Source organism: Anabas testudineus, chromosome 16, assembly GCF_900324465.2.
Source record: "Anabas testudineus chromosome 16, fAnaTes1.2, whole genome shotgun sequence".
Lineage (NCBI taxonomy): Eukaryota > Metazoa > Chordata > Actinopteri > Anabantiformes > Anabantidae > Anabas > Anabas testudineus.
The window spans coordinates 21,412,964-21,439,760 of record NC_046625.1 but is presented as its reverse complement, the minus strand read 5'-3'; the positions used below and the strand labels follow the sequence as shown (position 1 = coordinate 21,439,760).

General features: G+C 40.7%; 1 protein-coding gene across 2 annotated transcripts; it reads right to left on the bottom strand.

Moving 5' to 3' along the window:
* Positions 1 to 386: 386 nt before the first annotated feature.
* Positions 387 to 26,721, bottom strand: cep192 (centrosomal protein 192). Of its 2 annotated transcripts, none has more exons than XM_026372291.1 (52): positions 26,546 to 26,721; positions 25,733 to 25,981; positions 25,353 to 25,463; positions 24,899 to 25,056; positions 24,610 to 24,668; positions 23,300 to 23,435; positions 23,021 to 23,136; positions 22,755 to 22,844; positions 22,246 to 22,398; positions 20,662 to 20,812; positions 20,343 to 20,560; positions 18,821 to 18,931; positions 18,297 to 18,452; positions 17,768 to 18,041; positions 17,500 to 17,649; positions 17,330 to 17,394; positions 16,919 to 17,143; positions 16,533 to 16,674; positions 16,335 to 16,417; positions 15,957 to 16,232; positions 14,975 to 15,824; positions 14,745 to 14,862; positions 14,444 to 14,600; positions 13,397 to 14,078; positions 13,069 to 13,260; positions 12,771 to 12,919; positions 12,291 to 12,521; positions 12,078 to 12,203; positions 11,580 to 11,720; positions 11,336 to 11,399; positions 11,116 to 11,255; positions 10,671 to 10,763; positions 10,333 to 10,451; positions 9,911 to 10,108; positions 9,383 to 9,473; positions 8,868 to 9,047; positions 8,447 to 8,707; positions 8,146 to 8,267; positions 7,676 to 7,785; positions 7,146 to 7,308; positions 6,876 to 6,963; positions 6,016 to 6,094; positions 5,685 to 5,808; positions 5,371 to 5,476; positions 5,018 to 5,246; positions 4,654 to 4,730; positions 4,337 to 4,432; positions 3,979 to 4,098; positions 3,468 to 3,580; positions 3,090 to 3,216; positions 2,643 to 2,701; positions 387 to 1,692 (listed from the first exon to the last, which is right to left on the bottom strand). In XM_026372291.1, the coding sequence occupies exons 2-52, from the start codon at positions 25,903 to 25,905 to the stop codon at positions 1,560 to 1,562; spliced, it is 8,385 nt and encodes a 2,794-aa protein (XP_026228076.1). In that variant the 5' UTR covers positions 25,906 to 25,981; positions 26,546 to 26,721; the 3' UTR covers positions 387 to 1,559. The 2 variants fall into 2 exon arrangements, with proteins under 2 accessions (XP_026228076.1, XP_026228077.1); XM_026372292.1 differs by having other exon boundaries at positions 11,116 to 11,252.
* Positions 26,722 to 26,797: the final 76 nt, after the last annotated feature.

Below are 26,797 nucleotides of genomic sequence, written 5' to 3'. Positions count from 1 at the left end.
ATACATTTAATAACTGGATGTTCATGTCTTTATTGAACACACCCATTAAACATTCACTGTACTAGTAGAAAAGTAAGCAAACCCTTGGATTTCATTTCATTTAACTGAATTGGCAGCAAGAATGTCAATCAAGCTTTTCATGTGGCTGTGGATCAGATGTCCTCAGGGTTCTGAAGGTACTTTGGACCATTCTTCCTCACAGAGCAGACATCAGGGTGTCTGGTGTGAGCAGCTGTCTGGAGCTCCTTCAACAGAATCTCTGTTATGGTCCATCTCATGCTTTTATTCACAGCAGCTGATGTGAAGGGCTCAGCCTTTAAAGTTAACAGGGGGGGAAATAAACATGTTGCTTTGTAAATTGTCCATTAAACATACTTGCAGCAATATAGCTTGAAAAAACCCAACTTTATTTAAAATGTGTACTTACAAGTCATTTATTACATAATATACTATTTAAAGCATGTGCAAATTGTTAATCTAAATAGTTTCCATGGCATGCTGAGTGCAGCCTGTGACATTATACCGCCTTCATAATAAAAACACTCCATTCTTTAACTATAACAGGAAACGATTGCTCAACACTAGTGTTTTCCTTTTCCAACGTGCTGTCACCACGTGTAGATTAAAAGCACGCCTTTGTTAAAGTTTACATACACCATTCCAGTTCCAAAAAGTTTGGCTATTTGCCCAAGAGCCAACAAAGAATGTGAGGAGCTAATTTCCCGTGACTGAACAGTGTTTGACACTATTTTGCTATGGTAACCAGAATAAGCAGGCCTGGCAAGCTGTGCTGATCATGACTACATCAAGTACATCTGGACTGTTTGGAATGAGAGCTGGAGGTTGCTGAGAAGTCAACACATGGTGCAGGTGGGAGCTGCATGATGACAAGCATCTCCACACATGAATAGAAGAGTAGGAAGAATCTAAGAAATGTTGACAGACCTTATATTGGATAAGAAAAAAAAAAAAAAACAATCCATAAACCTCCTGGGGTGAGTATCTTGCTTTTTCCATCTCTATCCTCTGTAACATGTCAGAAAGGCAACATAATGTGGCATTTTTAAACAAGAAACAAAGACATTCCTGTGTAACCAGCTCCAAGTAATCCACAACATATCCCAGCTGGTACTGCTACTGTCGGAGAGGCCATGGCAACAACACTGCTGCCTGGTGACATGACTCAGGGATAAGGCAAATGCCAGAGTCAATTGACAAAAGTCATTACCTCTTTAAAATGCTGAAGTGGTGCAGGCTAATTGAGAGTCAGTCACACCAAATCATTTTTCATGGGCGAGCTGATGACAACCGTGTCTTATCTACAGACAGGCGTGGCTGTGTTGACAGTCTCAGTCTTCTGTAGTTAATCAGCTGCAGTCTACATATCTTCAACTTTAGGACAACAAATTAAGTCCAAGGTTACGTTTATTTGACCTTTATCCGTGTGCTTTTTTTTTCTCCTTTTCTTCTCTGTTACTCTCATCAATTCTATGATCAGTTGTACAGAGAGGAGAATCCACCCAAACATAGCCAGTCAGAATGTGGAGGTGGTGTAGAGTTCAAGGCGATGCCTCACCGGTCAGCTGGATAACAAGACTTCCACTTGTTTCTGACTGGATGAGCAGCAAGCCAGTGTGTCTGCCTGCAGTACTGGGCTTGAAGTGGACGGGTAGTTTCAGATAGTGCTGTGATCTGATGGGTGGAAAGAAACAAGGACAGTTAAGAGACAATACTTATTTCAATCTAAAATGGTAAAAAGAGCATGAATGCATAACACATGCACTATAACAGGCGCACATGCATTATTCACATAACACAATCAGGATTGCATTCTATAGGTCGTAAGAGATCACAGCTAATCTCAAAACACTCAAGTGAAAAAGGAAACTTGGCTACATGCACACAGAAACTGTTACAGTCTAACAGACACTGAATGGGACAGCTTGAGTACACTGTTCAATGGCAAAGGGATTTAAATGTGTGCACACGATAGTAACGTCAACATGCTGGGGTCACCACAAGGCTACCATAAGTGCTGGGTCAGGTTCAGGTTGTGGCAACACTGAAGTCATGACATACCCTATTAATCAATTATCTATAATCTGTTTATCTGTAATGCCAATGTTTTTTTTCCCCATAACGCATTTTTCTATGATTTTTCCCCCCATTTCAAATATCCTAAATATGTGTGCTTTCTGAACACAGTCCCAGTCACAGCCTAGCAGAGCAAAGCTAGTACCTTTAGCCAGGAAACACATCCCAAAGGATTCAGTTACGCAGCACATTAGTACTCCTCAAGGCCTTAGATATGTACCACATATACAGTAACATCATCCTCTGGGTCCCAACATCTCACAGGACCTCCCATAGTGAGCATTCATAATGGAAAAATGACATTACACAAGCTTTAGGTTACATCAAGGAACATGTTTAGACTAAACCTCTATAACTAGCTTATTATCTAACTTAGTTTCATGAGTGTCAAACTTTCTGTAAGAAAAAGTAGACAAAAACCTTTTAGGTGTAATCAAAAAAAACCCTAAGAAGAAAACACTAACATGTAAGCATTGCTCAATGGTGTCACCCGGCTACTACCTAAAGGGGCAGAATGGAGAGTTTGGGAGAATGACCGCTGGACTTACCTCAGAGTGTATTTGGAATGCTTGATGTGGAACGGCTCTCTAGGGTTTACAAAATTCAGCTGCAAGTCAATTAGAGAAGCCACACATCAAATGTCAAATCCATGCAAAACACAGTGACAACTGTTAAGGGTTGTTATTATTGCATTAAAGATTCAGTACAAATAAAGCCAGTCATGCACATTTATATTAGATATATTCAACAGTATCTGCACAAGGTGAACTAGTATGTGCACTGTTGAAATACCTATCAAAATAACTGAAACCAAGTGTTGGAACCATTTTATATGGAGCTCTTTGCTTTAACTTTGACAGTTGCTCTTTTCTACAAAGGTAATGCTGTATATTTATTTATGACTGGATTTATGTATGGACTGCATTTTAGACTCTCTTGAAATTAGCAAATAAAACTAAATGCTGTGTCTTCATGACACATGAGGCGTTTCTCACCTCGTGGGTTTCAGTCGAGTTGTTGCGGATGTTGACCTTCAATGTGCTGGACTCACCCACCCGTGTTACTGGGAAGGTGTACAGGTCCTGCGGAGAGTACACACCTCTCCTCACACCCTCCTCCTGGCTGAAACAACCAGCATCATAATAATTAAAAGTCTTTTAAAGAAAGTTGACTTTTGTGACTATATAATGAAATTAATACATCTTCAGAAAGTTTCAGAAATCCAACTGTTGTCAAATACTCCTCAATCCGAGCCAATAATTTCTCAGTTCACCCAGTCTGATCACTTTTACACTGGCCTCCAAGTTTCATCAAAGAAGCTGGAGTGAGGGTTTTACTCACGTTCATTTTTAGCTTAACACGGAAAATTTTACCCATTTTTGCCTCCTGAGGCCTCAGCTCTCCTCGTTGTCTTGACTGTGGCCTCTGCTTTCGCCAGAGAGCAGTCACCTTCTTGAGGTCCTTCAACTGGTCCAGACTTTGCTCCCTTTAGACACACAGATAAAACCTGATTGTCTCCCTTTTCTATACTATGAAATGCTATGTATATTAAACTAGAAACATAAAATTGTAAAGTAATAATAAAAAAAATACATAGTATTCTGATAAAATATTGCTTCACAAACAACCCAACACCATACTGTCAACCTTGGTATTAACTCTATCAAACCTAGTCATGTGAATCAGAGTGGGCGTGGCCTAAATTGAGCATTGGGGTTTCAAAAAGAGATCCTACTAAATAAGCAGCAGAAGAAACAAATAGACATCACTGTCAATACTAGTGTAACCCCTTCACTAAAGAAGACCAATGCACAATGTACATCTTTCCTCAGCAAAAGTTACAAGTTACAAAGTAACAAGTACAATTCTTAAATGACTCCTCACAGTGCCACAGAGTTGGAAGCGGATTCTGGTTTTCTGCTGGGGGTCAGACACTGGGTGGCACTCCAAATCCCAGAACTGGGCATAGTCCCCTCGGTCCCTGGGCAGGAAAGTAATGGGAACCTGGGAAAGTGAAAAGACATGGAAGGATGGCATAAATAAAACTGAATCTGCTGAAGTTTCTCTGGTAGTCAACACGTGTGACTTCAACTCCACAGACCTTTCTAATAGTTATTACCTCAGTTACAAATGGCAGGTATAAACATAGTTTTCAAAGTAAACCACAACATGTACAGTAAATCTCATCCTGTTTGCACTAAACATTAGTGACAACATAGTCTAGCTGGATGTCAGTTCCTACCTCCATCTTTTCAAGGGCTCCCAGGGTTCCTGAGGCCTTGGAGCACCTGAAAGCAGTGTAAGTGGCTCGGTAAACACCTCCAGAGTTATCAACTCCCTAATGATAGAGAAAGGACCACAGCTCAACATGAGTCACTGTCATCACACAACAACCAATAGCTACAAGCATTATATCAACATCCACATCACAAGTGAACAAATTAATTACCAAAAGAAAATATTACAGAAACTAAATGTTAAGTAAATCACAATGAAACAATCTAAATTAAACTACTTGGACAAAAAAAGAACATTAAAAAAAAAAAAAAAAAAAATCACCTTCACATATGGAGGAGCAAATGAGGACAGGTACCACCTCACTTCCACTTCCCCATTCTGCACCTGCAGCTGTGCCTCTGAGGTACAGATGCGAGAGTTTAAATCTTACACAGGAATACACACACACACACACACACACACACACACACACACACACACACACACACACACACACACACACACACACACACACACACACACTACAGGCTTCAACCTTAAAAGTTTGTAAAGCGTTTTACACTCAAACACTGTATCCTACACGCATATCATAGATGGAATATTCACAGTTGACAATTTAATCAAGAAAAGCTCAAAATAAGGCTGTAAGAGAAACTTCTTACCACTGGTCGGTCAGCTTCCCTACCTGATGTTTCCCCTGAGGGAGTCGTGGGAAATACAATGGTCTTGTTGCTTATCTCCACTATAGCCTGAGGTGTATGTGGAGTCTGCAGGGGCTCTGACAGCCTAGTGGTGGGCCTGACCACAGGCAACACAGGGGTGGCAGCCTGAGGAGGCAGGGCTGACAAAGACTTATCTGCTGGGGCTGCAGACACATCCAGAGCCAGGTCTTGACGGATCTGGACCTTAATAAACTGAACCGGTAGTCACAGCGCACACACAGACACACTTTGATCATCAGTTCTCACAATCTACCATTTGTGCATCATCTCCTAAATAAAAAAAAAACAAAAAACAAAAAAAAAAACAATCCCAAACCTTTTGCTGACTGTCACACTGGACATAAATCTGTCCACTCCATGGCAGCAGGGAATATTTAGTTGCTAGTGAGGGGTTGGGGCTGATCAAAATTTGCAGGTGACACCTTGGTTAAAAAGATAAAAAAATAGGTTGAATGATTAAGATTAAAATGGAATTTAAACATAACAACTGCGACTTTAAATTCCATTTGGCAAACTCCAAATAAGTTGTTGATCACTAAAAAATAAAACAACATACAAAAAGTGAAAGTGCCTGAATACTTGCTGATTAAATGAAGGTAGGTTTTAGTGAATAAGCCAGTGAATTCTTACTGAGGCTCTATGACTCCATGCTGTGGGGTGATGGTGAGGCAGTGAGCAGGCCAGGACAAATCAAAGCTCAGTTCTCTGGATGTATTATTCCGGATTTGAATCTGACTGGTGGTGGCTGTGCCATCTACAACAGAACAAAGAACAAAATGTGCACTGCTGGCTTCTTGCAATGTTAGATACCAATGAAAGAGTCACTCATTGCCGTTTTAGAGTTGACTATTCCACCAAGCACACTCAAAATGTGTAGCAGAAATGTTCAAGCAGAAATCCAAGCAAAGGTGATATTAAAATTCACATAATGATACGCTTGTCCAGTCTAGATTCTACTCACTGATTGTGGGAGCAGGAAGGACAAGTTGTTCTGGATGGACGGTCCACGACTCAGATTGCCTGTGCAATGGCTGTGAAGCCTGAGGGGTGAGAAGCAAAATAAATCCAATAATGGAGAAAGAGAGAGAGATATATACACATATACATATATATAAAAAATTCCCCCCTCGCTCCTTCTTTGTAGCGGTCTTATTCCTACAAGCTCGGGTCCTCTACCAGAGCCCTGGGAGGTTGCGGGTCCTGCGGAGTATCTTAGTTGTTCCTAGGACTGCACTCTTCTGGACAGAGATCTCAGATGTTGTTCCTGGGATCTGCTGGAGCCACAGCCCCCAGTGTTCCTAGCACCACGGGTACCACTTGTGCTTTCACCTTCCACATCTTTTCTATCTCTTCTTTCAGCTCTTGCTACTTCTCGATCTTCTCCTGCCTTCTTCTTCCTGATGATCACCTGGGATTGCTACATCTATCACTACAGCCTTGTTCTCCTGTTTGTCCACCACTACTATGTCAGGTAGGTTGGCCATTACCAGCTTGCCAGCCACTTGGTTAGGGCATTCCATGTATGCCCTGGCTGCTAGCATCTTGCATCCCGCTGTTATGTGCTGGATTGTTTCAGGGGCATCTTGGGGTCCTGCCTGGTATGGTAGATCCCGGCCTCTATTGATCTTGTACTTAGAGCTTGCTCCTATGCTGCTAGGATTAGTCCTATTAGTGATAGGAAGGTGAAGGCACAAGTGGTACCCGTGGTGATAGGAACACAGATCCCAGGAACAACAACTGAGATCTCTGTCCGGTGCAGTCCTAGGAACAGCTAAGATACTGCGCAGAACCCTCAAGCTTCATTTAAAGTAGCTAACATACCTTTAAGGACGGATCTGTCATCAGTGCTGTACCCTGGGGACCCTTTACTGGCAGCACGTCAAGAGACACATTGCCATTTGTCAAACCACTAGGAATTAAGGAACATAACAATAAATGTTATTAAGAGAATCTGATATTTTATCATGAATACACTACAACTGTGTCTTTCTCTAAATAATTTTCAAATTAATGAGATTAGCTTATAACTGAAATGGATGGATTCTTGGTTTATTACCAGGACCTGGTATGTGTGTTAATACTTAACAATACCTGTCTGCCTCTGAAACACATCTTGCAGAGGGCAGTAGCAGCTCTGGGTGGTCTTTCTCCTCACAGTCTGCGTTCTTCATACTTCCCATCAACGACACCACTACCTTACTCATGTTTCCATAGAAGATATGGGCCTCGTTGGGCCGCAGGGGCAGGTCATAAGCTGTAAGAAAAATAAGATCATTAGTCTCACACTCACACACCCCAAATCTAGGCACACATTCTAAAAGCCAATATATTTAAGAGAAAAAGGGAATTTTTGTTATTATTATCTAACATATGTACCACCATTACACTACTGACTCCTGTGTCCTGGAAATGTAATTTTCAAAACCAACTGTTGTTTCCTGCAGACAGATGTGAACTAGGGCTTATAAAGTTATTGTTTTCCTGTTTTCCATTCATTGTGTGCTTATAAAATAGCAAAAAATAAACATTAGCTTTTTAAAACCTATTCCACACAAACCCTCAACTGTATAAATGGGAGACCAGATGTTTTTGGGCCCAGCATGAAGAACATGGGATCTTACTTTCAGTAACATTTTCTTCTCCCAGGAACTTCTCATTGAAGTCAATGTTTTTCAGCAGACTGTTCTCAGACAGAACCTTGCGTGATGCATCTGGTTTGTTTTGAAGCAACCTGAAAGAACAAATAAAGGAAGAAAAAAAAACTTCCCTATGAAGGCATAGTCAGATCTATAGAATGCACCAGTGGTGCTCTTGCAAAACTTTTTTTTAAATTCATATAAAAAAAATGTATACTAATATTATAGTGGACGGCATGATATGACACACCCCTAGATTGATTGAAAAATTAGCACCAGAGAGACACTCGCCAATGAATAAGAAAAAAATTGCTTTGAGTTGACTGAGGTGGACCAGTGCATCTGAACCATCATTAGAAAGGTGGCACTTAAATAAAATGTTCTTCAATTAATTACAACCACATGCAACAATGCTACTGCAAAGGAATAAAAAATAAATGTTATTGAGGTCTCACCTTCTGTACTGCTGCCTGGAGACCTCATCTCCACAGAACAGACAGACAGTAGTGAGCAGTGCACTGCCAGACGCACACAGGCTCTGTTCTCTTAGAGTGGACTTCATGAGTACAGTTATCACCTGGAAGTAGTAACAAAACCACAGTTAAGCAATACAAGACAGAGAAAAAAAAAAAAAAGTAAAAAAATAAAATTACATAAACTTTACCATATAGTACACAATGTAAGCCTAGCAACTGTTTCATCAGTTCTTAGTACAAGTACAACAGTGATGCATCCAAATTGTATCCCCTCTCCTACCTCTTGTGTCCTTTCCTTCAGTACAAACTGTGAGGGTGCGAGGCTGATGACAGAGGACTCCAAAACTGAACGTTTCTGCAGATCAGAAAAGGCTATGGCTTTGATGAATGCTGCTCTCGAGCCAGTGTTCCTCACACATAGACACACTTTGCTGACATGACCAACAGCAATGTCTGTCAGGGTGGCCACATAGCCGTCTGTTTGTTTCCTCTGCTCCTCCAGTATGATATTGCTGGTCCCTCCGTAGCCTGACAGTGGGATCTGAAGATGGAAAATAGTGGAAACAAAGTGAAGCACCTGTTTTTCTAATAGCAAAATCCACAATATGGCAAAGAAAGGGTGAGACTGGGAAAACGCTGATAAAATATACAGAGAGAGAATAACAGAAAGAGGTTAATAAGGACAACCGTCACATCCTCACAGTGAATTTGACCCCTGGCTGTGAGGGCCGTGCTCCAGATTGTTTGATCTCCAGCTTGGCCAACATGCATGCCACTCTTGTGGGAGCAAAGAGCAGGTGGACAGTCACATCCTCTCTGGGGCGGATAGACAGCTCCCCATGTCGAGTCAGGCGCTCTTCGGGACTGAACATACTCTGGAGCTGAGGGACAAACATTAAGATGGCAGAAAAATACATTCTTTATGTAATTAGTCAAAATATCAATCATGTTTAAATCATTTGATATAACGAGATAATACAGATGTCCAAGTCAAATCACTGAATCCTTAATGTATTCATCTTTGTGAAAACTCATCAATCCTAATATCCTAATAACCTGTAATATCCATTCACATGAGCCACCTTTGGAGTTCATCTCAACAGTTGCATTAAATTTATTGAAAGATAATAAAAGAATAAAAAAAGCCAGGATGTCAAAACACAACAGGAAGCAAGGATAGAGACCAAGACAAGACACATATCTGTTGTAAGTCTACCTGAAAACAGTCCTGGTCTTGACCACGAATGAGCAACCGTAGTTGCTGTGTGGCACTGGTAGAGTTGTTCCTTAGAACCAGCTTCTGTTGGCTGAAAAACAATGTGGGTGATGTGAGTATTGAGTGTTAAACCTTATGCATATATCTCTGCATACAAACATTGCTGACTGCCGTTTTCACTTTGAGAGACATTGTGTTTATGTGTCGAGCAGGGAAGTCAAATCTATATTTAGCCAAAGCTTTAAACAAGTTATCGACATTTTTGGGGAATATGCTTTTTTACTGCCTGCTGCAATTTACCTCCCTTCAGTGAGTGTAAAGAAATTGATCATTAAGTTAAAATAGCAGCTGAAGAATAACACTCCCTGCAGACCTCCTCTGTCCCTTCTCATTAATAACATTATACAAGCCTTACAGAGTAAGATGGATCATTGAGCCTTGACATTTTAATTGATTACTTTGCAATCATACCAAAAGTGTTTTTTTTCTGTAATCACATAACATTGAAATTAATGAAAAACTGCTTACATGGCTCGCCCCAGAGTGACCCCTCCCCAGGCTACAAACTGTTTATTAGAGAGAATTGGTGGAACGTCATTAGCCAGGCCAGGGCCGAAGTGAGCAGCAGAGGGTATAGCAGCTTTCCCAGAGTCCTCTGGAACAACTTCTCCTTTCAGGGTTACCTCATACTGAGGGCCTGACGGTATCACCAGGATGGCAAGAAGACTGTAACATAATGACAAAATCATTCTAAAGACAAAACCCAAGCCTGATGCTTATGTACAGTATATGTACTGTCTGTACTTGTTCAAAATGAAGATATGATTCAAATGGAGCAATGAAGTAGCTTATTTCTTTCTTCTTTTCTTTTTTTATTAACACAAATAAATCTGGTACATTCTGAAAACCAGCTATATACACTGAATATGTATTTAAAGATTTTTATGTACCTTTCTCTGCATTTCCTGTTGTGTTGTGCTTTGAAGGAGATGACAATTTCCTGCTCCTCTCCAACATTCAGGAACAGATCATTCGGTGTCACAGAGAAACCATCCTCAGGATCACTGCACTATACATTGAGAAATGAAAGAGAAGCTGAGTGAGAAGAACAGGGTAAAAGTGGTGACAAAAAAGCAAGTGAACAGTGGGTTCAATGTTGAGGAGACAATAAAAACCAGAGGAAGCACCAAAGCATATGCTGTTGGGCTCAGACTGTGCAGCAGACCAAAATGTCACAGAGGCTTACCCAAAACCCAGATGTAATAAGTAAAGTAAAGGTCAGAGTTACCTTGAGTTTCAGCTGCACATCAATGTTTCCAGCATTCTTTAATGGCAGTGTCTGTTGACTAGATTTACCCAGTGGAGCAGACAGACTGACAGTCTAGACAAAAGAAACACAAAAACTGTTTTACACTTTATACACAAACTGTATCAGGAGTTAGCTGAATAAAACACTTTAGCTTGAGCCATGTATTCCTCCATTTGTCATTATGAGAACAGCAGGGGAAAAAAACTAATCTTATTTGAGTCTTTCTGCTCCCAAGTCAGAAATCTCAAGACACCATAAAGATTTGACCGTTAGCTATTCTATTGACTTAAACGGGCTGATGTTAAACCTTATGTATACCTTTGCAGTGCAGGCTCTTCTCACGAGGCATGCAGTACTTGAAGCATGTTGTAATGTGCAGAGAAACAATATCAGTCTAAAACCGGCCATATGGGCGCTTTACTACCTGCATGTCTTTAGGAGCATGGACTCTTGCAGTTCCAGACCTGGCCCTGATAGGAATACTCCTGATCACATGGCTTGGACCAGGGGAGTCCACTTCAATGTCCACCCGAGCAATGTACTCATCAGCTGGACCAAGCTCTACTGACAAGCAGAGTTAGGATTACCAGACAATAAGATTAGGTTTATTATTAATATTTAAGCATTTAATAAAAATGTATTACCTGAATAGCCAGTGTACTTCTGAGGGGCCTTAAAATGTACCCAGACCATTAGACTTTCTGGAATCTGGAAATAAAATAATAAAAAATAAAGGTTAAAGATCAAAGTGGATCTAATAATATTTTCTTCTGCTTAAAAAAGAAATCACAAATATCTCTTTATAGAAACTATGATAAAACAATGCAGCATGAATTATTGATTTAACTAAGATGCTGACAATTGGCTGCAGCAATCCTGGCAACAGACCTCTCCATAACTGGCATGCATCACGTGATTCATCACCGAGGAAGGGGAAACAGGGGTCATGTGTCCAGCCTGCTGTGTTACCTCAGATGTCATGGTAATGGGATGCTTGGAAAAGGAGAAACATCGCCATGCTGTTGCATTCTGGAGGATGTAAAAAATTCAGATACCTTTTATTAATTTCAATATTAACGTAAAGCAAGAATGAGTAATTAAAAAGGGATTTCAGAGAATCCCCAACATCCACAAATGTAGCCAGATAGTCTTAAGCAAATGACAGAGCAAGAGCTAAACAAACATTCTCAAAGCTGTGTTGTACACCCATGGTCACCAGGTGTCTTAAACCAAAACCAGAGCTGCTTTTAATCCAGAGGATGCATTCATGTTTATCTGTGTTCTAGCATTACACAGTGGTATCCCATAGAAACCACACAGCTACCACTGGAGGTCAGTGTTTTTCTGCTTGGTTTGTAAATGTAGAAACTTGCTATGTTGACTCACTGCACTGATGACTAGACGGATGGGTACTGTAGCACAAGTCCTGTTGAGCAGTTTGAGGGGAAGAGATTTGGCACTCCCTCCTGAAAGATCTCCGAAATCCAAACAGCCAGATTTGCCTACTTCAATCTGAGAATAAAAACACATTTTAGATTTTAGTTTTGTTTTTTTTGTTACCGAAAACTTTTGAGTGATCATCAAACCAGAGCCCCTCACCTCTAGTGCAGGATTCTCTGCTATGGCAACCAGCACCACCTTTTTAACAAAGATATTAGCCCTGGAAGCCACCTCTGTCTCAGCAGATGCAGGCCAGGAGCAAACACTGAGGACACACTGGTAGACACCAGGCTGTGGAGGTATAAACAACACCTTCTGCTCCTCTGAAGTCTTCGGCCCAATGATTGTCTTGTTTTTAACTATCAGGCACTGATAAGGGAAGCTTTCAACCTAAAGGGAATCACAGTTAACACAGAAAAAAGCGAATCAGCTAGTTTGGCCAGATATTACCCATTAATTTATATATGTCCATTTGTGTTTTAATAAGTAAATCATGTTTGATAAAACACTTTATCAAAGTTTGTGGGTAATTAATTGAAACTAGTGCTGTTTCTACACAATTCAGCTTCACCTTTAGTTTATATGCTTTAACACTTTCTAGATTGAGTCAATACTAACAGCTTTGTGCTTTCTGCCCACCTTCTCTCCATCAATGGCCATGCTAGTAATGGTGACTGATACTTGCTGCCATCTCTCAGAGGGGTTGAAGAGGCTTAGTGAGGTCTGTGATGCAATGCCCACACAGCAGGCATGAGGGAACCGCAGTTCCTCTGGTACCACTACTTGGCCTAAGAACGACAACGAAAAGTGAACAACTCACACAGGGAAATGCTGCACTTCCTGGATCTAATCTTACAAAAAATCTAATCCACTTAAATCAGAATACTGATATAAGTGGAGAAAAGTAACTTTCTTAACAACACTATGACATTGCTACCTCTCAGTTCTTCAAGACCGCCTGCCACCAGTGGCTCTGCACTATATTGACTGTAAGGTTTGCCCATCACTCTTAAGTCTTGTTGGATCTGATGGGGCCTAGGGGGGTGATGAGAGACAGGAGGCCCAGATATCCCAAGAGGCCCCAATGCGGGATAGACGTGTCTTGCTGTTATATCACTGCTAGTCATTCCTGGGGAAAAAAAAGCAAAGGAAGATGATGCTAAATCAATAAATAAATATATATTTCAGAAGTTTATCCTGAATGTTGGCAAGGGGTAGTAGCTTTACTGACAAAATGGAGAAAGAAAAAAAAAAAAATCACACACCTAAAGAGGACACACTGTAGAGACCATTTCCTGGTTCTATGTGATAAGCACTGGGATGTAATGGAGCTTCAGTTCCCAGATACTGCTGAGCCAGTTGGGAGTTGAACAGAGAGCGTCCAGCAAAGACAGACTGCACATCTCCTTGATGAGGTAGGTCAATCAAGCCAGTACACTGGGCCTTACAGCTGGGGATGGGCACATAGTGAAGTCCTTCTGATGGGTAGGAAGGTGGCATGCTAAGGCCACCAGCACACACAGACGATGACACTGCGTTAGCAACCCCCCACTGCTGAGAGTTCTGAGGAGCTGCGGTGCTGCTAGTTTGCTGAATGTTGAGATTGCTACAATAGCCTGAGTCCACTTTAGTGATCTGCCTTACATTTGACTCTGAGAGGTTCTTGTGGTTTTTGCATCCTGTTGAAAGATCACTAGTCCTGTCACCAGGACAGTTGTGATTACATTCACTCTGACTGCGAGTACAGCTCAGAGAAGAAGCACTACATAGGGGCTTAGGGCTTTTACACTCCTGTGCTGGTAGGGGGTCCAGGCTTTTAGAAGGTTGCAGCTGGTCCAGATTTTTGGGCAGATCATTAATATCAGGGTTTGACTGTATATCTGGTTCTACAGGTGGAGTTGGACTGAATCTGATGATGGTAGTGCTCAACGCCATCGAACAATTGTTCTGTATTGGGAAAAAAATAATTTTATCAATCAATAACTTTGTTTCACCAGTGACACAAAGGATACAGAAAATCCCAAATCAGTGATTTGACTTGTTTGGTTTAAAGAAAGCATCTGTTCTTGTCCAAGGAGAATAGTTTGCATAGCAGTACAGTAGCACACAACGCAGAGAAAACAAGACTGTGCGAGTGTGTGCGTGCACACACGTCTTTGTTTTCTTGTGTGGAAAAGTTTTTTTCGGCCTTTTAGTGACACCTTCATCACTATAGGCTACAACAATAATGGCACTGCTCGTCTTAGACATTTAATAGAATAGAATAACTACTGCAGCCTATATTTAGAATGTGTGACAATGCCTTGTGTTACCTTGTGTCTTTCAGGTGTTGGTACAACAGTACCATCATTCATTGAGATGTATGTGAGCCTGCTGAGACTAGGACTGGAGCAAATAGACTGAGGAGAGAGGTCAAGACTTGGACATTTATCTGCCAGACCTTTACTGGATGAAGGAGGTGACACCACACTGGGAAGACACAACAAAAAGGAAGCAAAGTAATAATTGTTCAAAATATAAAAATGTCTAAATATGAACTTTAAGACTATACAAAAAAATACATAAAAATATACTATTTAATAATACTTAATATGAGGTTGCATGTGACAGTACCTTTCAGCACATGGAATGGAGTTTTGACTTGGAGAGGAGTGGGTGAGTGGAGAGGTGGATGGTCTAAAGTTACATTGAGTTTCATCCACACACGTCTCTGAAAAACATTTCGGCACTTCTGAAAAACAATGTTAACACAGGTTCATAACAATGTTTCATATCTACTACTGATCTCTAGCATACTGTCCAAATATGTGCGGTACTGTATAAGTCTGAAGTCAGTCACTCACCACATGCACTATTTCGGGGAGGCTGGGTGTTTTGGCAAGAGAAGTCATTTCTCTCCACAGAGCTATAAGGTAGTGAAGCAGTCATATTATTCCTGGGTGATGGTTTCTTCCCTGTAGAATAACTTGGTATGTCCTGTTGCTGCTGTTGGCCTGTATTACTCAGCTTCAGAGCCAAGGGTGAGGAAACTTTTCTCTGGCTTGGGGAGGTACTTGGCACGTTAGGTGAGGCAGGAGAGATTGTATCATCCCTTTGCACCTCTAAAGAAGACATAATATTGCTGGATGATTGTGGGTTTAGTTGGCCTGGCTTGACTGCATTTACTGTGGCAATCCTGGCTGAGGAACCACAAGTCTTTGTGCCAGAAGAAGCAGCCTTTTCACAAACTGCCATTTTGTCTGCAGGAGACTTGAATCTGGACGACTGCACAGAGCCCATAGGTCTTCTGGTAGAGCTCAATGGTTTAAGGGGTACAGAGCTTCTTTTTGATCCATCCCTATGACCTAGTGATAATGCATTTGAAAGGGGCGCTGTGGATGAACTAGTGTTTGATGTAATGTCTTCTCTTCTGTCTTTCTCCACAGTTTGTGTACTTGTGGGCATCTGATGAGTATCACTTTCCACTTGTTGAGATGAGCTGTCCTGTTCCTTAGGGTGTCCTGCAGAAGGGTTACTGCTGAGGTTGTCAGCCCAGCTGGTCAGGTCAAAGGTGGTATGTGACACAGAGGCATCACTGTCAGACATATCAGTCTTTTTTAGGTATTTTTCCATGTCAAAGGCGCTCAGCTCTCCAACACAGCCACTCCTCTGCAATGTATCCAACATGGAGCTCCGATCTGGTTCAGAGAGGATCTGTGTAGAGCACACGACAATGACTTATTTTCACACATGCATTGCTTTCAAGCTCAGTTCTGTTACATCATAAATACAGATCATAATAAAAGTCTTACCTCAGTCACCAAATAGCAATCCAGAGAGCCTTACCTGTTCTTCTGAGCTGCTAATGGCAGGTCCAACAGGTCCTGTGGATGCAGCCAGATTCCTTGTTCTACTCCTCTTGGAGAGCTCCATGATCATGGCAGCCAGCTGCGATGGGTCAGTGCTGATTGATGCATCGGCAATGGCAGAAGCAATTGTGCTAATACTCAGCATCAGATGACTACTGTTATTGCCCGGGGAAATACAGCTTTGGTTACCCAAGCCTGACCTAGAGGAAGTTCCCTCATTGTGATCAGACAGTGTAGCTCCATCAGCAGGGTTCTAAAGATAATAAGCGATTTGTTTTTAATAACAACAATCTCTTGAGCTACACATGTAATAAATGCATTTATTAAAATATTAATAAGTCAAATACATGTGTACCTCTGGCTCACAGAGTTCTGGATCAGTATGACTTTTTGGTGACATCTTTTCAACTGGAGCTTCAAGAGTTTTATCTAGGTCCTCTGAAAGGATATGATCATGAGCAAACCTCAAAAAGCACCGGGTGCAATCAAGCTCAGGTACAACCTTATGAAACTCAAAAATTGTGTTTCAGCCATGGCAATACTGTGAACATACCCGAGTTCAGAGTTTTGTCTGCTTCACTATGGTCCATTGTGTCTTTGTGAGGAGATCTGTCTGTTGTTGAGAACTCCAAGGGGTGAATCAGGGGAAATGGTTCTCTCTTCTCTGGAGAGGTAATGATGTAGCCAAAGGACGGCTAGAAAAAGAAAAAAGAAGAAGAAAAAGTAACAAACCTAATACATGTTAAACCTTCCTTGTAGAAGGACTAAGTTAAGGCAAGTTAACAATATTATATTACACAAACCTGAATGAAAACATGCTGAAAATCAATCTTCCTCAGCCCTGCCATCACTATCATTGTAGTCTCTCCTCAGTAAACACACAGCAGCTGCACGTGTTATGTTAACACTACAAGAAACTACAACAAAGTTTTAAATTACCCGTTTGACTCCATCCAAGTCATCAGTGCTGCCCAGACAACCCAGGGCTTCAGAGCGCTGGCCAAAAAACTGCCCTAAAGAGAGTCGCAGATAGCTTTGGTCCTCCTGCTTAAATTCTGAGGCGACCTGGGAAGCCCTCATTAGGATGTGGCTATTGGGGGGGGCCTTCCACGAGGAGTCACTTTGAAAGGTGCTATTGCTACTCATCGGTTCGATCTTCTCCTCCTGTTTGAAGAATGATAGTGAAAATAAACCACAAGTGGCTGAAGCAAAGTGACAACTCAAAATAACAGTTCTAGATGTATGTACAACATACAAACACCACAAAATATTTATTTTTACAACAAATGGATAATTCTTTTTATTGTAGGTTCTATCAATGAAAGAAAAACAGTGAAATATGATGTTTACCTGCATAAACTGGTGCTCTTTTTCAAACTCTTCCTGATCTTTAACAATCTTTTCTAAAGCATCACCTGTAAGAAAAGAAAAGAAAAGAAGATAAGAAAACAAATCCCAAAACTTTTAACCCATGAACTATACAACAACCTCAAAGTGTGATAACAGAGTTGTGGACATACTAGCAGGGACAAAGTCCTCTGTCTGAAGCTGGCCAGCATTTTCTGATATCTTCTCATCAATCTCTTTCTGAAAAGGTGAGTAATATGCCAGGTCTGTCACCCACTGCCCTTCTTCATTCTGATATACCACACTGTGTGTGGCATTGGCACCTGAAAAGACGAGCAATGTAGTTAACAACAACACACCAAGCATGTACATGTACTGTTTGGGTAACTAGTCTCAACTTGGTAACCATCTCATCTAACCACTAAGACAAAGATAGCCTGCCTTGTTGAAACTCAAGCTCCATGTTGTCTGGGCAATGGTTCCACCCATCATCTGAATCTTGTTCCTGGGAGAAGCTCTGGGAGAAATACTTGGGTTCCAGTGAAGTGGAGAGAGGGTTTTTGTCATCCTCACTGGTACTGTCAGAGTCATCTGTAGCAGTCACATTACCACAAGGTCCGCCCCTTAAGCCCAAGGATGGCCTGGCACCATCAGGTTCATCTACTCCATCATCACCACCATCATCATCATCATCGCCACATTCCTGGAGCAGTACCTGAAAGAGGGCAGTTTGATAATGGTGCAGGGCTGCATAAAATTTAAAATGTGTGTCAATGATTTAGTATTTCTCTCCCTTCTAAAATGTGTTCAGTTCGTTTTTGATCGATTCAACAAGTAGTTTAGTGTGGATGGATCACATTAAAGTAAAAGGTTCAATCAGTAATACTGGCTTCAAGACTACCTTCTCTGTGTCTTACATAGATGGGTATGTTAACTGTTTTTTGTTCTTTTCCTCTGTCATGTATTGTACCTGGGACAGGTGGAAGCTCCCCTGGGTGCTCTGAAGGAGAGAGACAGACAGGTTTGCTGAGTCCTGAGGTCTACGAAGTCCAGCTCCACTCTTCAGGTAAACTGAATCCAACAGTCGCTCACTAGTGGGCCCAGACTCAGTGCTTTCCATGGCATCCTGGGATCCCATCAGAACCACATTGAGAAAGAAGCATTTACTTTATTCTGTTCTTGCTAGACATTGTATTTATGCAAGTCAATCTTTCACTCACCTGATGAAGTAGAATACGCACATTTAAAAACAATGGGGTAATGGTCCTCAGTATAAGACTGACTGTTTATTGCCAATATTTGCATCAGTGAGTGTTTCACACTGAACTGAGATTATTTAAATATGCTGCTGGAATTTAAACTTTGCTTTAAATTAATGAAAAAACACAAAGATCAAATTAGATTATAAAATAAATAAATGCTGCATAGTCTAATAAAATTCTGATGAGCGTGTCAGATACAGTTACACTAAAGTTGTCATGCATCTTTACTAACCAGTGCCTCCCGTCGGTCCAGAACCATTCCCCGGTTCACTGAAGTTCCTAATGATAGCCCCGCAGAGAAGGTAGCCTTTCCGGTTCCTACAGGAGCCACACGATCACCCATCTGCAAAACATCATACATCATGTTGATTTCACAGCGCTTAACTTTTTGTTTTGTTATGGATTCAATTAATCAAAATTCTACAAATAATATTCCGTAATGACAATGTGAAAGACATTTGTTTGAAATCTTATTTTCGTCCAAGGAACTGTCTGTAAACCTCTGAGACAGGATTGAATCGAGGCACAGATGTGGGGAAGGGTGCAGGAAAAATTCAGCAGCAGGTCCCAATAAACACAGTGGCCTCCATCATTAGGTATATTGAAGAAGACTGGAATTCCCAGGACTCTCCCTAGAGTGGGCTGCCAAACCGAACAAAAGAGAGAAGGTCCTTAGTCAGGGAGGAGACCAAGAATCCGACAGTCACTCTGGAAGAGCTCCAGCTTTATCTGTGGAAAAGGGAGAACGTTCCAGAAGAATAACCATCTCCGCAGCCCTCCACAAGTCAGGCCTGTAAGGTAAAGTGCCCAGACGGAAACCACTCCTCAGAAACAAGGCACATAACAGCCCACCTGGAGTTTGCCAAAAAGGACCTGAAGGACTCTCAGACCCAGAGAAACAAAATTCTCTGGTCTGTTGAAACAAAGATTGAACTCTTTGGCCTGAATGTCAAGCATCATGTCTGGAAGAATGCCCATGTCCACTCAGCACCTGACCAATACCATCTCTACAGTACAGCATCATGCTGTAGGGATGTTTTTCAACAGCAGGAACTGGAAGACCAGTCAGGACCGAGGTAAAGATGAATGTGGCAATGTACAAAGACATTCTTGATGAAAACCTGTTCCAGGGCGCTCTGGATCTCAAATGGGGGCAAAGGATTATCTTTCAACAGGACAACAACCCTAAGCACACAGCCAAGATAACAAATGAGTGGCTACAGGACAACTCTGGGAATGTCCTTGAGTGGTCCAGCCAGAGCCCAGACTTAAACCTGATTAAACATGAGAGATCTAAAAATGTCTGTGCACTGATGCTCCCTATCCAACCTGATAGAGCTTGAGAGGTACTGCAAAGAAGAATGGAAGTAACTGCCAAAAAATAGCTGTGTCAAACTTGTAGCATCATACTCAAAGACTTGAATCTGTAATTGCTGCTAAAGGTGCTTTAACAAGTATTGAGCAAAGACTGATCACATACTTATGTATATGTGATTTCCTTCATTTTTTATTTTTAATAAATTAAATTTAAACAAACCTTTTTACATTGTATTTGAATTGTGAATACTTTCTGGATGCACTGTAGTTGTATGAGTAAAAATCTATAGCAGCATGTTACTAAAATTATTAAAAAGTGGTAGTAGAAATTAGACATTAATTTTGTGTTACAAAATAAACTCTCTCCATATGCAGCAGGAAAAAAATTATAATAATAAACAAACACGCACACACACACACACCTGAGTCATCCTCACCTCAGAATGTCTGGAAAGGCTGTTCCTTCCACGCCCTTCCAGATTAATCAGATCGCCATCCTCATCTTCACCAACAGCACTGCTACCCACAATCCCAAGTCCACGAAGGACATCATAGGTAGTCTGAACATTAGCTGTTGGAAGAGGGATGGTTGAAACTCCCCCATCATTTCCACTTTCCTCACTCCCACTGCTCCCATCCCCGCCCCCCCCATCTCCTGGAATTCAAACAACAACACAAAAGACACAGGTTAGCTTAAGGTTTGTTAGCTAGATAGACGAATAGAAAATAAATCAGACACTGAAGGATATATTAGACCTGTGACAGGAGGATTTATGACTTGTCCCTCAGCAGATCGTCTGTGTTCAATCCCAGACATGGGGGGCCCACCACGACCACTGAAAGACTCATCATCTGAACTCCCTCCTTCTAAACCTGGCCTAAAGCTGGGACGATTGCTCTCTCCAACCTGTACCAAAAATAGATCATATTAATATATAACAAAACATATGTTATTCAGGTGGTGAGACAGACATTTTTGTAGAAACTGAGCTAGATCTAGTGGAACTTGTGAGACAGATACACTCCCCTCCAAAAGTATTGGAAAAGTGAAGGCGGTTCCTCTTGCTATAGACTGAAAACATTTGGGTTTGAATATGTGCATACATCACTGCTAAACTGAAACCCCCAAGCTGGCAAAATTAACAAAAGAAAAAAGAAAAAGGAAAGTTTCTTTGCGCACGGTAAAAGAGCCATTGAGGAGACGACTTCAAAGAAAAAGGAAGCTGCATTTAACAGACAATACCAGGAGTCCTACTTGAAATATGGATTTATTGTAAAAGATTGTTCCCACACCAAGCCCGCTCTGCATAATATGCAGTAACTGGCTCTCTAATGAGGCAATGAAGCCTTCCAAACTGCTTCGCCACTTCATTTTGATCGGCAAAAATCTCATTTTGATCGAAAACACCTATATATTTCGAAAAATACCAGTTTTTATGCCGGTCGTATCATTTTATTTTTGTTGTATTTATCCGCCACACCTTAAAGGCTGGTCTGTGAAAATATTGTCTGACATTAAAGAAAAATGCAAAAGTTTGGTGCTGTCAATGGGTCACAGACTTGATGCAGTTATTGCAAGCAAAGGATTTGCAAGTAAATATTAAGTCGTATTCACATTAATCTAATAATCTGTTAATTAAATTTTATTTATATAGTGCCAAGCCATACTAGGCAACAGTGGAGAGAAAAAAAACTTCCTTTAGAGAAAGAAACCTCCACGGCAGCGAAAGAGTAGAGAGGAAAAAACAGCAGTGTACAAAAAACAACAAGTAGCAAAAACACTGGGCAGGTTTTTAGGACCAGTAACAGCATACTGAAAATATACAGCTCCGAGGCCAGGAATATCTGCAGAAGAGTACAGAGAGAGGGAGACAGAGAGGAGGAAACAACTATGGGAGAGAGAATAAGAGAAAGACAAGTCTACATGTTTAATAATTTTGCTCACATGAAAATTGGTGGGTTTGAACATAAGGAGCTATCTTCTGAGTTGTGTATCCGTCAACAACTGGAAAAAAATCTGAAATTTTGATCTTTCATATTTATCTTTTTAAGTCAAACCCCAATGTTTTCAGTGTACAGCAAAAATAACGGAACTGGCCACACACAGGGGAGTGTATATGCCAAACACAATGCATATAACCACGGTTTGGCACATAAAAATATTTTAGCAAGTGATCCTGCAAGACTCCCACTTTTTTTTTTTTTTTTTTTTTTTTTTATAACTTTGCAAAAATGTTCTAAAATAACATTGTGATTATGGATTACTGTGTATACACTGATGGGAAAATGGCTATTCTGCACTTCAAATAATACAAAACACACAATATAAGTTTTTCTGACCAAATGTCTGGAGGTGCTTGGCAGCAGCCGTGTCCTGGTAGCACTGCTGTTCTTTCTGGCAGAATCAAGCTCATCCTCTGTGTCCTCATCACTGGCAGGACAGGAGTCCATACCTGTAGCAGCCAGACGCACATCAGGCATCTGGAAATGCTCCTAAAGTCATAGTACACATGATATAAGAAAACCTCACAAAGAAACACTAAAATTAAATTAAATTAAAAACCTGGTATAGGTTTATGGTATAGGATTTAAAACAATGACAAATTATTAATAATTATGATGCAAACTCATGAAGCTAATTAAGAGAACATGGCTGTAGTCAGGTATATGCAAGGATCAAATCCATGCCTTTTTATGTTTTAATGAAAATGTTAATGATTCATTGTTTTAGCATATTTTCCAGCATAAAATGCTGAATATTGATATTTTTAGGGCATCATATTGTCAGAACACAATTCAGAAATTTCTGTACTTTCACATCCCTAAATGGCAGCATAGCACATGCTCACCTGATCATAGTCATTAAGGAACTGTTGTCTATACGGTTCTGGCTCTGCAGAACTAGAATTTGAAAGCTCATCAGCAGCACCAGACAGTCCCTATGAACAATCGATCGAAGGAAATCGAAGGAAATGTGAGTTGAATAAAAACAAACTTTAAATAAAAATATGTTCTCCCAGCTGGTAAAATGTAAAGAATGTAATATGTGTGCAAAGAAAACCAAGTCAGTAAAAAATGTGTTGCCTGCTTTGTCACTTATTTAAGATGGGCTTACGGCTGCAGGAATCTCCTGGCCCTCCACTTGGCCTCTCTGCATAGCATGAGGAACCAGTTTATTAAAGTACAGCTCTAGATCATCATCTGGCAGGTTGTTCAAATCAATGTCATCATCTAGAAACCAAATATAAGCAATTATTAGCTTATTATCGTTACATAACCTATTTAATTTTGACATGTTGGCAACATACAATTATTTCCAGCAAAAATGAAAATGTATAAAAAGTCAGTTCCAATTCCACATGGTTGAATGTGCAAAGACAAAGGTGAGTCATACCTGTGATATCGCTGTTAATGCTGTCCACAGACATGAGCTGCTCATTTGCCAGGAAGCTTGAATTACTGCCACTAAAATGATCACTGTCCATTCCCTCACTCTGCACATTGTCCTCCTTAGCTGCAGCTAGTAAGGACTGAATAAATGATGGTCTTTGTTCAGTTTTAGAGGTCAACACAAATAAAAAATGGCAATGTGTAGTTTGTATTTGGACAGTGACAACATGTCTATTTGGCTCCGTCTGTCAAAATGATTTGATATGATGTTGTTAAATATAAACTCTCAAACATATACAAAGTCCTTCTAATTTTAGGAGCTCAAAAGTAAGTAGACAATCAGCTGCTTAGCCCCTCCATGATCAAGTGTGTTTAATTTACACATCACTCACAGATAAATGTGTCATTTGCCACAGAAATTAACTGTGGTGATGAACAGAAAAAAAACCTGTAGAGTTCTGGGACAACATCATCAACATCGGCACTTTGTGCAAGAATGGCTGCTGTCAGGTAGAAGCCATCCTCTGTGTATGCCGTTTTAAGTTTTTGTTGACCGTCTTCCGTCAACTCATATTGCATGGATACTTCTGATTCTGTAACGGTGTCTGGAAGCCAACGTTAACATTGAAACAGTAACACAGCTACACAGCAACAGCTAACAATAATTATTATTACTATTGTCATCATCATCATCACCATCTCCCCTTGGGAAAATTACTGCCAGAGTGTAGACGACAACAGTGCCAAATGCAGGCCCGCATATAAAATCCCCCAGGAAACCTGGAATCAATCAAAGGCTGAGGAGGCAGAGGTGCAGGGCTGGAGTAAGGTGTTGAGAAAAAGGGACACAATTTTTCCCGAATAAAATAGACACGTGACTGGGACTCATCAAAGACCAGAACAGGGCCTGACGGAATTAACTCAGACCTAGCTCACCTGGATGGGTTCCAGCTGGTGAAAACAGACAGAAAAACTAGGCTGCTCCATCAGCAGTATGTGGTGAAACACAGGTCATTTCAGACTTGGGCCGCCGTGGCTCCCAGGAAATTTAAATGACTCAGATAACTGCTTGTTTTTATTACTACAATTATTGCTCTATTCTGTATTTTGTACCATAGTTTGTGGGTGTGTGTATATATATATATATATATATATATATATATATATACACATGTTTTTTTGTTGTTTTTTTTTTTAACAAAACCTTTAAATTAAAACTTACAGTATACAATTAAGACTATGAACCTCACTGTATATGTGCAAATAGAGTAGGATTTAGGTGTTTACTCAAAAGTGTCCTGTAGAAATTCGTACCTTTGCATCTGCATCTTTATGTCCAAACTTGGCAAATGTCAAAAGCCCTGTTGACAGATCTATCAGACAATACCAAAAAGTTCATTAGTATCATGTTAACACAATATTGAACAGAATATGACTTCATTCTGATAATGAGATATACTTCTTTTCTATATTAGAGGAAGACAAATATGTGGTATCAGATGAAGGCAACTTCAACATTAAAAATTACAGTTACTGAATCCCAGGCTTGGCCATGTGGGCAGTGTTGTTATCTCTAAATCTAGACAGAAGCAGGAGCTTTTACCTGTTCCTAGTTCTGTGGCCCGACCATGAACTGATCCCCTATGTGTGGGAAGCAACCCGAGCATGGAGTCTTGGTTTCGAGATGCAGTCTCATCCAGGTTAATCTTCACCAGTATGTTTGAAAGACGGTGAGCTGCAATAAAGTCATCTGCATTGTCCCTGTGATTAAAGTAATGTAAAGAAAATAAAAATAACGAAGACCAAATAAAATGTATGTTAAATATGAGTAGACAAGAAATAATTCATATATAGAATGTAAATAAAATTTATATTGTAAACTACTGCACTCTGTTGCTTAACATGGCTTTTGCTTCTAATCACAAATGTCTGCTTTACTTGAGATAACACATAAAAGTCTGCAAGTAGAACTATACATCAGAGATCACGAAAAATCCAGAAGCTAGAAACAATCTGCAATGACATCTACATTCACATGCCATATATAAATAACTTACAAATCATCTTTAAAGCTCAGGGCAAACTTGGGCTGTTCTCCCACTGACAACTGTGAGTTGGTATGCTGCAGATCTTTACCCTCCACGTAGGATGCTTCAACAGAATCTCCTCTGTAAAGCAGGAGTGCATAACATTGAATTAAACTGAAGCACTGAAGTTTGGGTCATTACTATAAAGTACATATGTTGCAGATTTTGCCAAATGATGAATGATCCTGCAAACGATGCTTCACCGTAGAGTTTTGCAGCTAAACTTAGTGATTCATTAATGGGATAAGACGAAATAAGAACCATTAATGAACATTGCTATGTACACTAGGCAGACAAAAAAGGAGAACATATCCATATCACATCTGTCCAAAGCTGCAGCAAGCACCCACCTGTTGTCAGATCCAGGTCTAATTTTAGCCACTGTGGAGGCAGCCACTGGCAGTCCTGGGCCTGAACCCAATGTCACATTCCCCAGGGTGGCGCGACCACTGGTGCTGTCCATAGACTTGCAGAGGAAACTGGGGAAGGGTTCTTCTTCCAATTTGTAAAAACTGTCTGCCATGTTTATGGATGGAGCGGGATGACAGCCAAGTGCGGCTAGACTACAGTTCAGGTGAAGCCCATCGGTAATTTATATGCTTAAAATACAACAGGAAATTAGTTAGCGAGTTAGTGTAAATAACTTACATATGTTATTTATGAACGTCACAGTGTACAATCTGAATTGTCAACTAATGTCCACTTCTTTCATAGCACCCTACAAATATAAAAAAGCAGGGAAGGAAGGTAATGATTTAAGACTACGAACAGTTTTGAATATTTAACATGAAACGTTGCGAGCGTAGTTTTGTGACTTTACAGTCGGCCCCATCAGCAAAACTGAGAGCAATTAACTGCTAGCTAGCGTTAACGTTAATTACGCTACGTTAGCTTGTTTTTATCTTTAGCTAACGTAACGTTACTGGCTAAAAACAAGCAACTTTGTCAAACTCTTTCCAAATGTGAGTTACTTCACTGTTTTCATTCATAAAATATACCGGGGAAAACAAGTTCCAGAGATCTTATATACCTTTAATAAGTAGTTAGCTAGCGGTAACCCTGCTTGCTAACATAACCGAGCCCCTTGACGACTGGTCGATTTCAACAAGTGAATTAGCTAACGTGAAATCATAAATGTTAACGTTAGTTGGACTTCTACTCACATTCAGCACTCCAACGCGGGCCGACAGACGCAGTTTCTCCAACTCGAGCTGTGGGTCTATAAAGTTTGACGGAAACTTTTCAAGGCGTAGTTATTGTTCCAAAGTAACTTCACTAACACGGAGACTTACATTATTGCTTGAAAGCAGCATATCAAACAAACCGTGCAACAGCGCCCGGAAACAACAGGAAGCCCGCGTGAGCGTCGGCGAGGGCGGGACCTAACCACCTTAAACCGCTGTGATTGGACAACA

Excerpts from the sequence above, each read along its gene's own strand:
- cep192 (XM_026372291.1), bottom strand. The coding sequence starts at position 25,905 with ATGGCAGACAGTTTTTACAAATTGGAAGAAGAACCCTTCCCCAGTTTC. Across the intron at positions 14,079-14,443 it reads CAACACCTGAAAGACACAAG|AACAATTGTTCGATGGCGTT; the intron begins GTAACACAAGGC and ends TTCCCAATACAG. Across the intron at positions 11,721-12,077 it reads TCCGTCTAGTCATCAGTGCA|AATGCAACAGCATGGCGATG; the intron begins GTGAGTCAACAT and ends TACATCCTCCAG.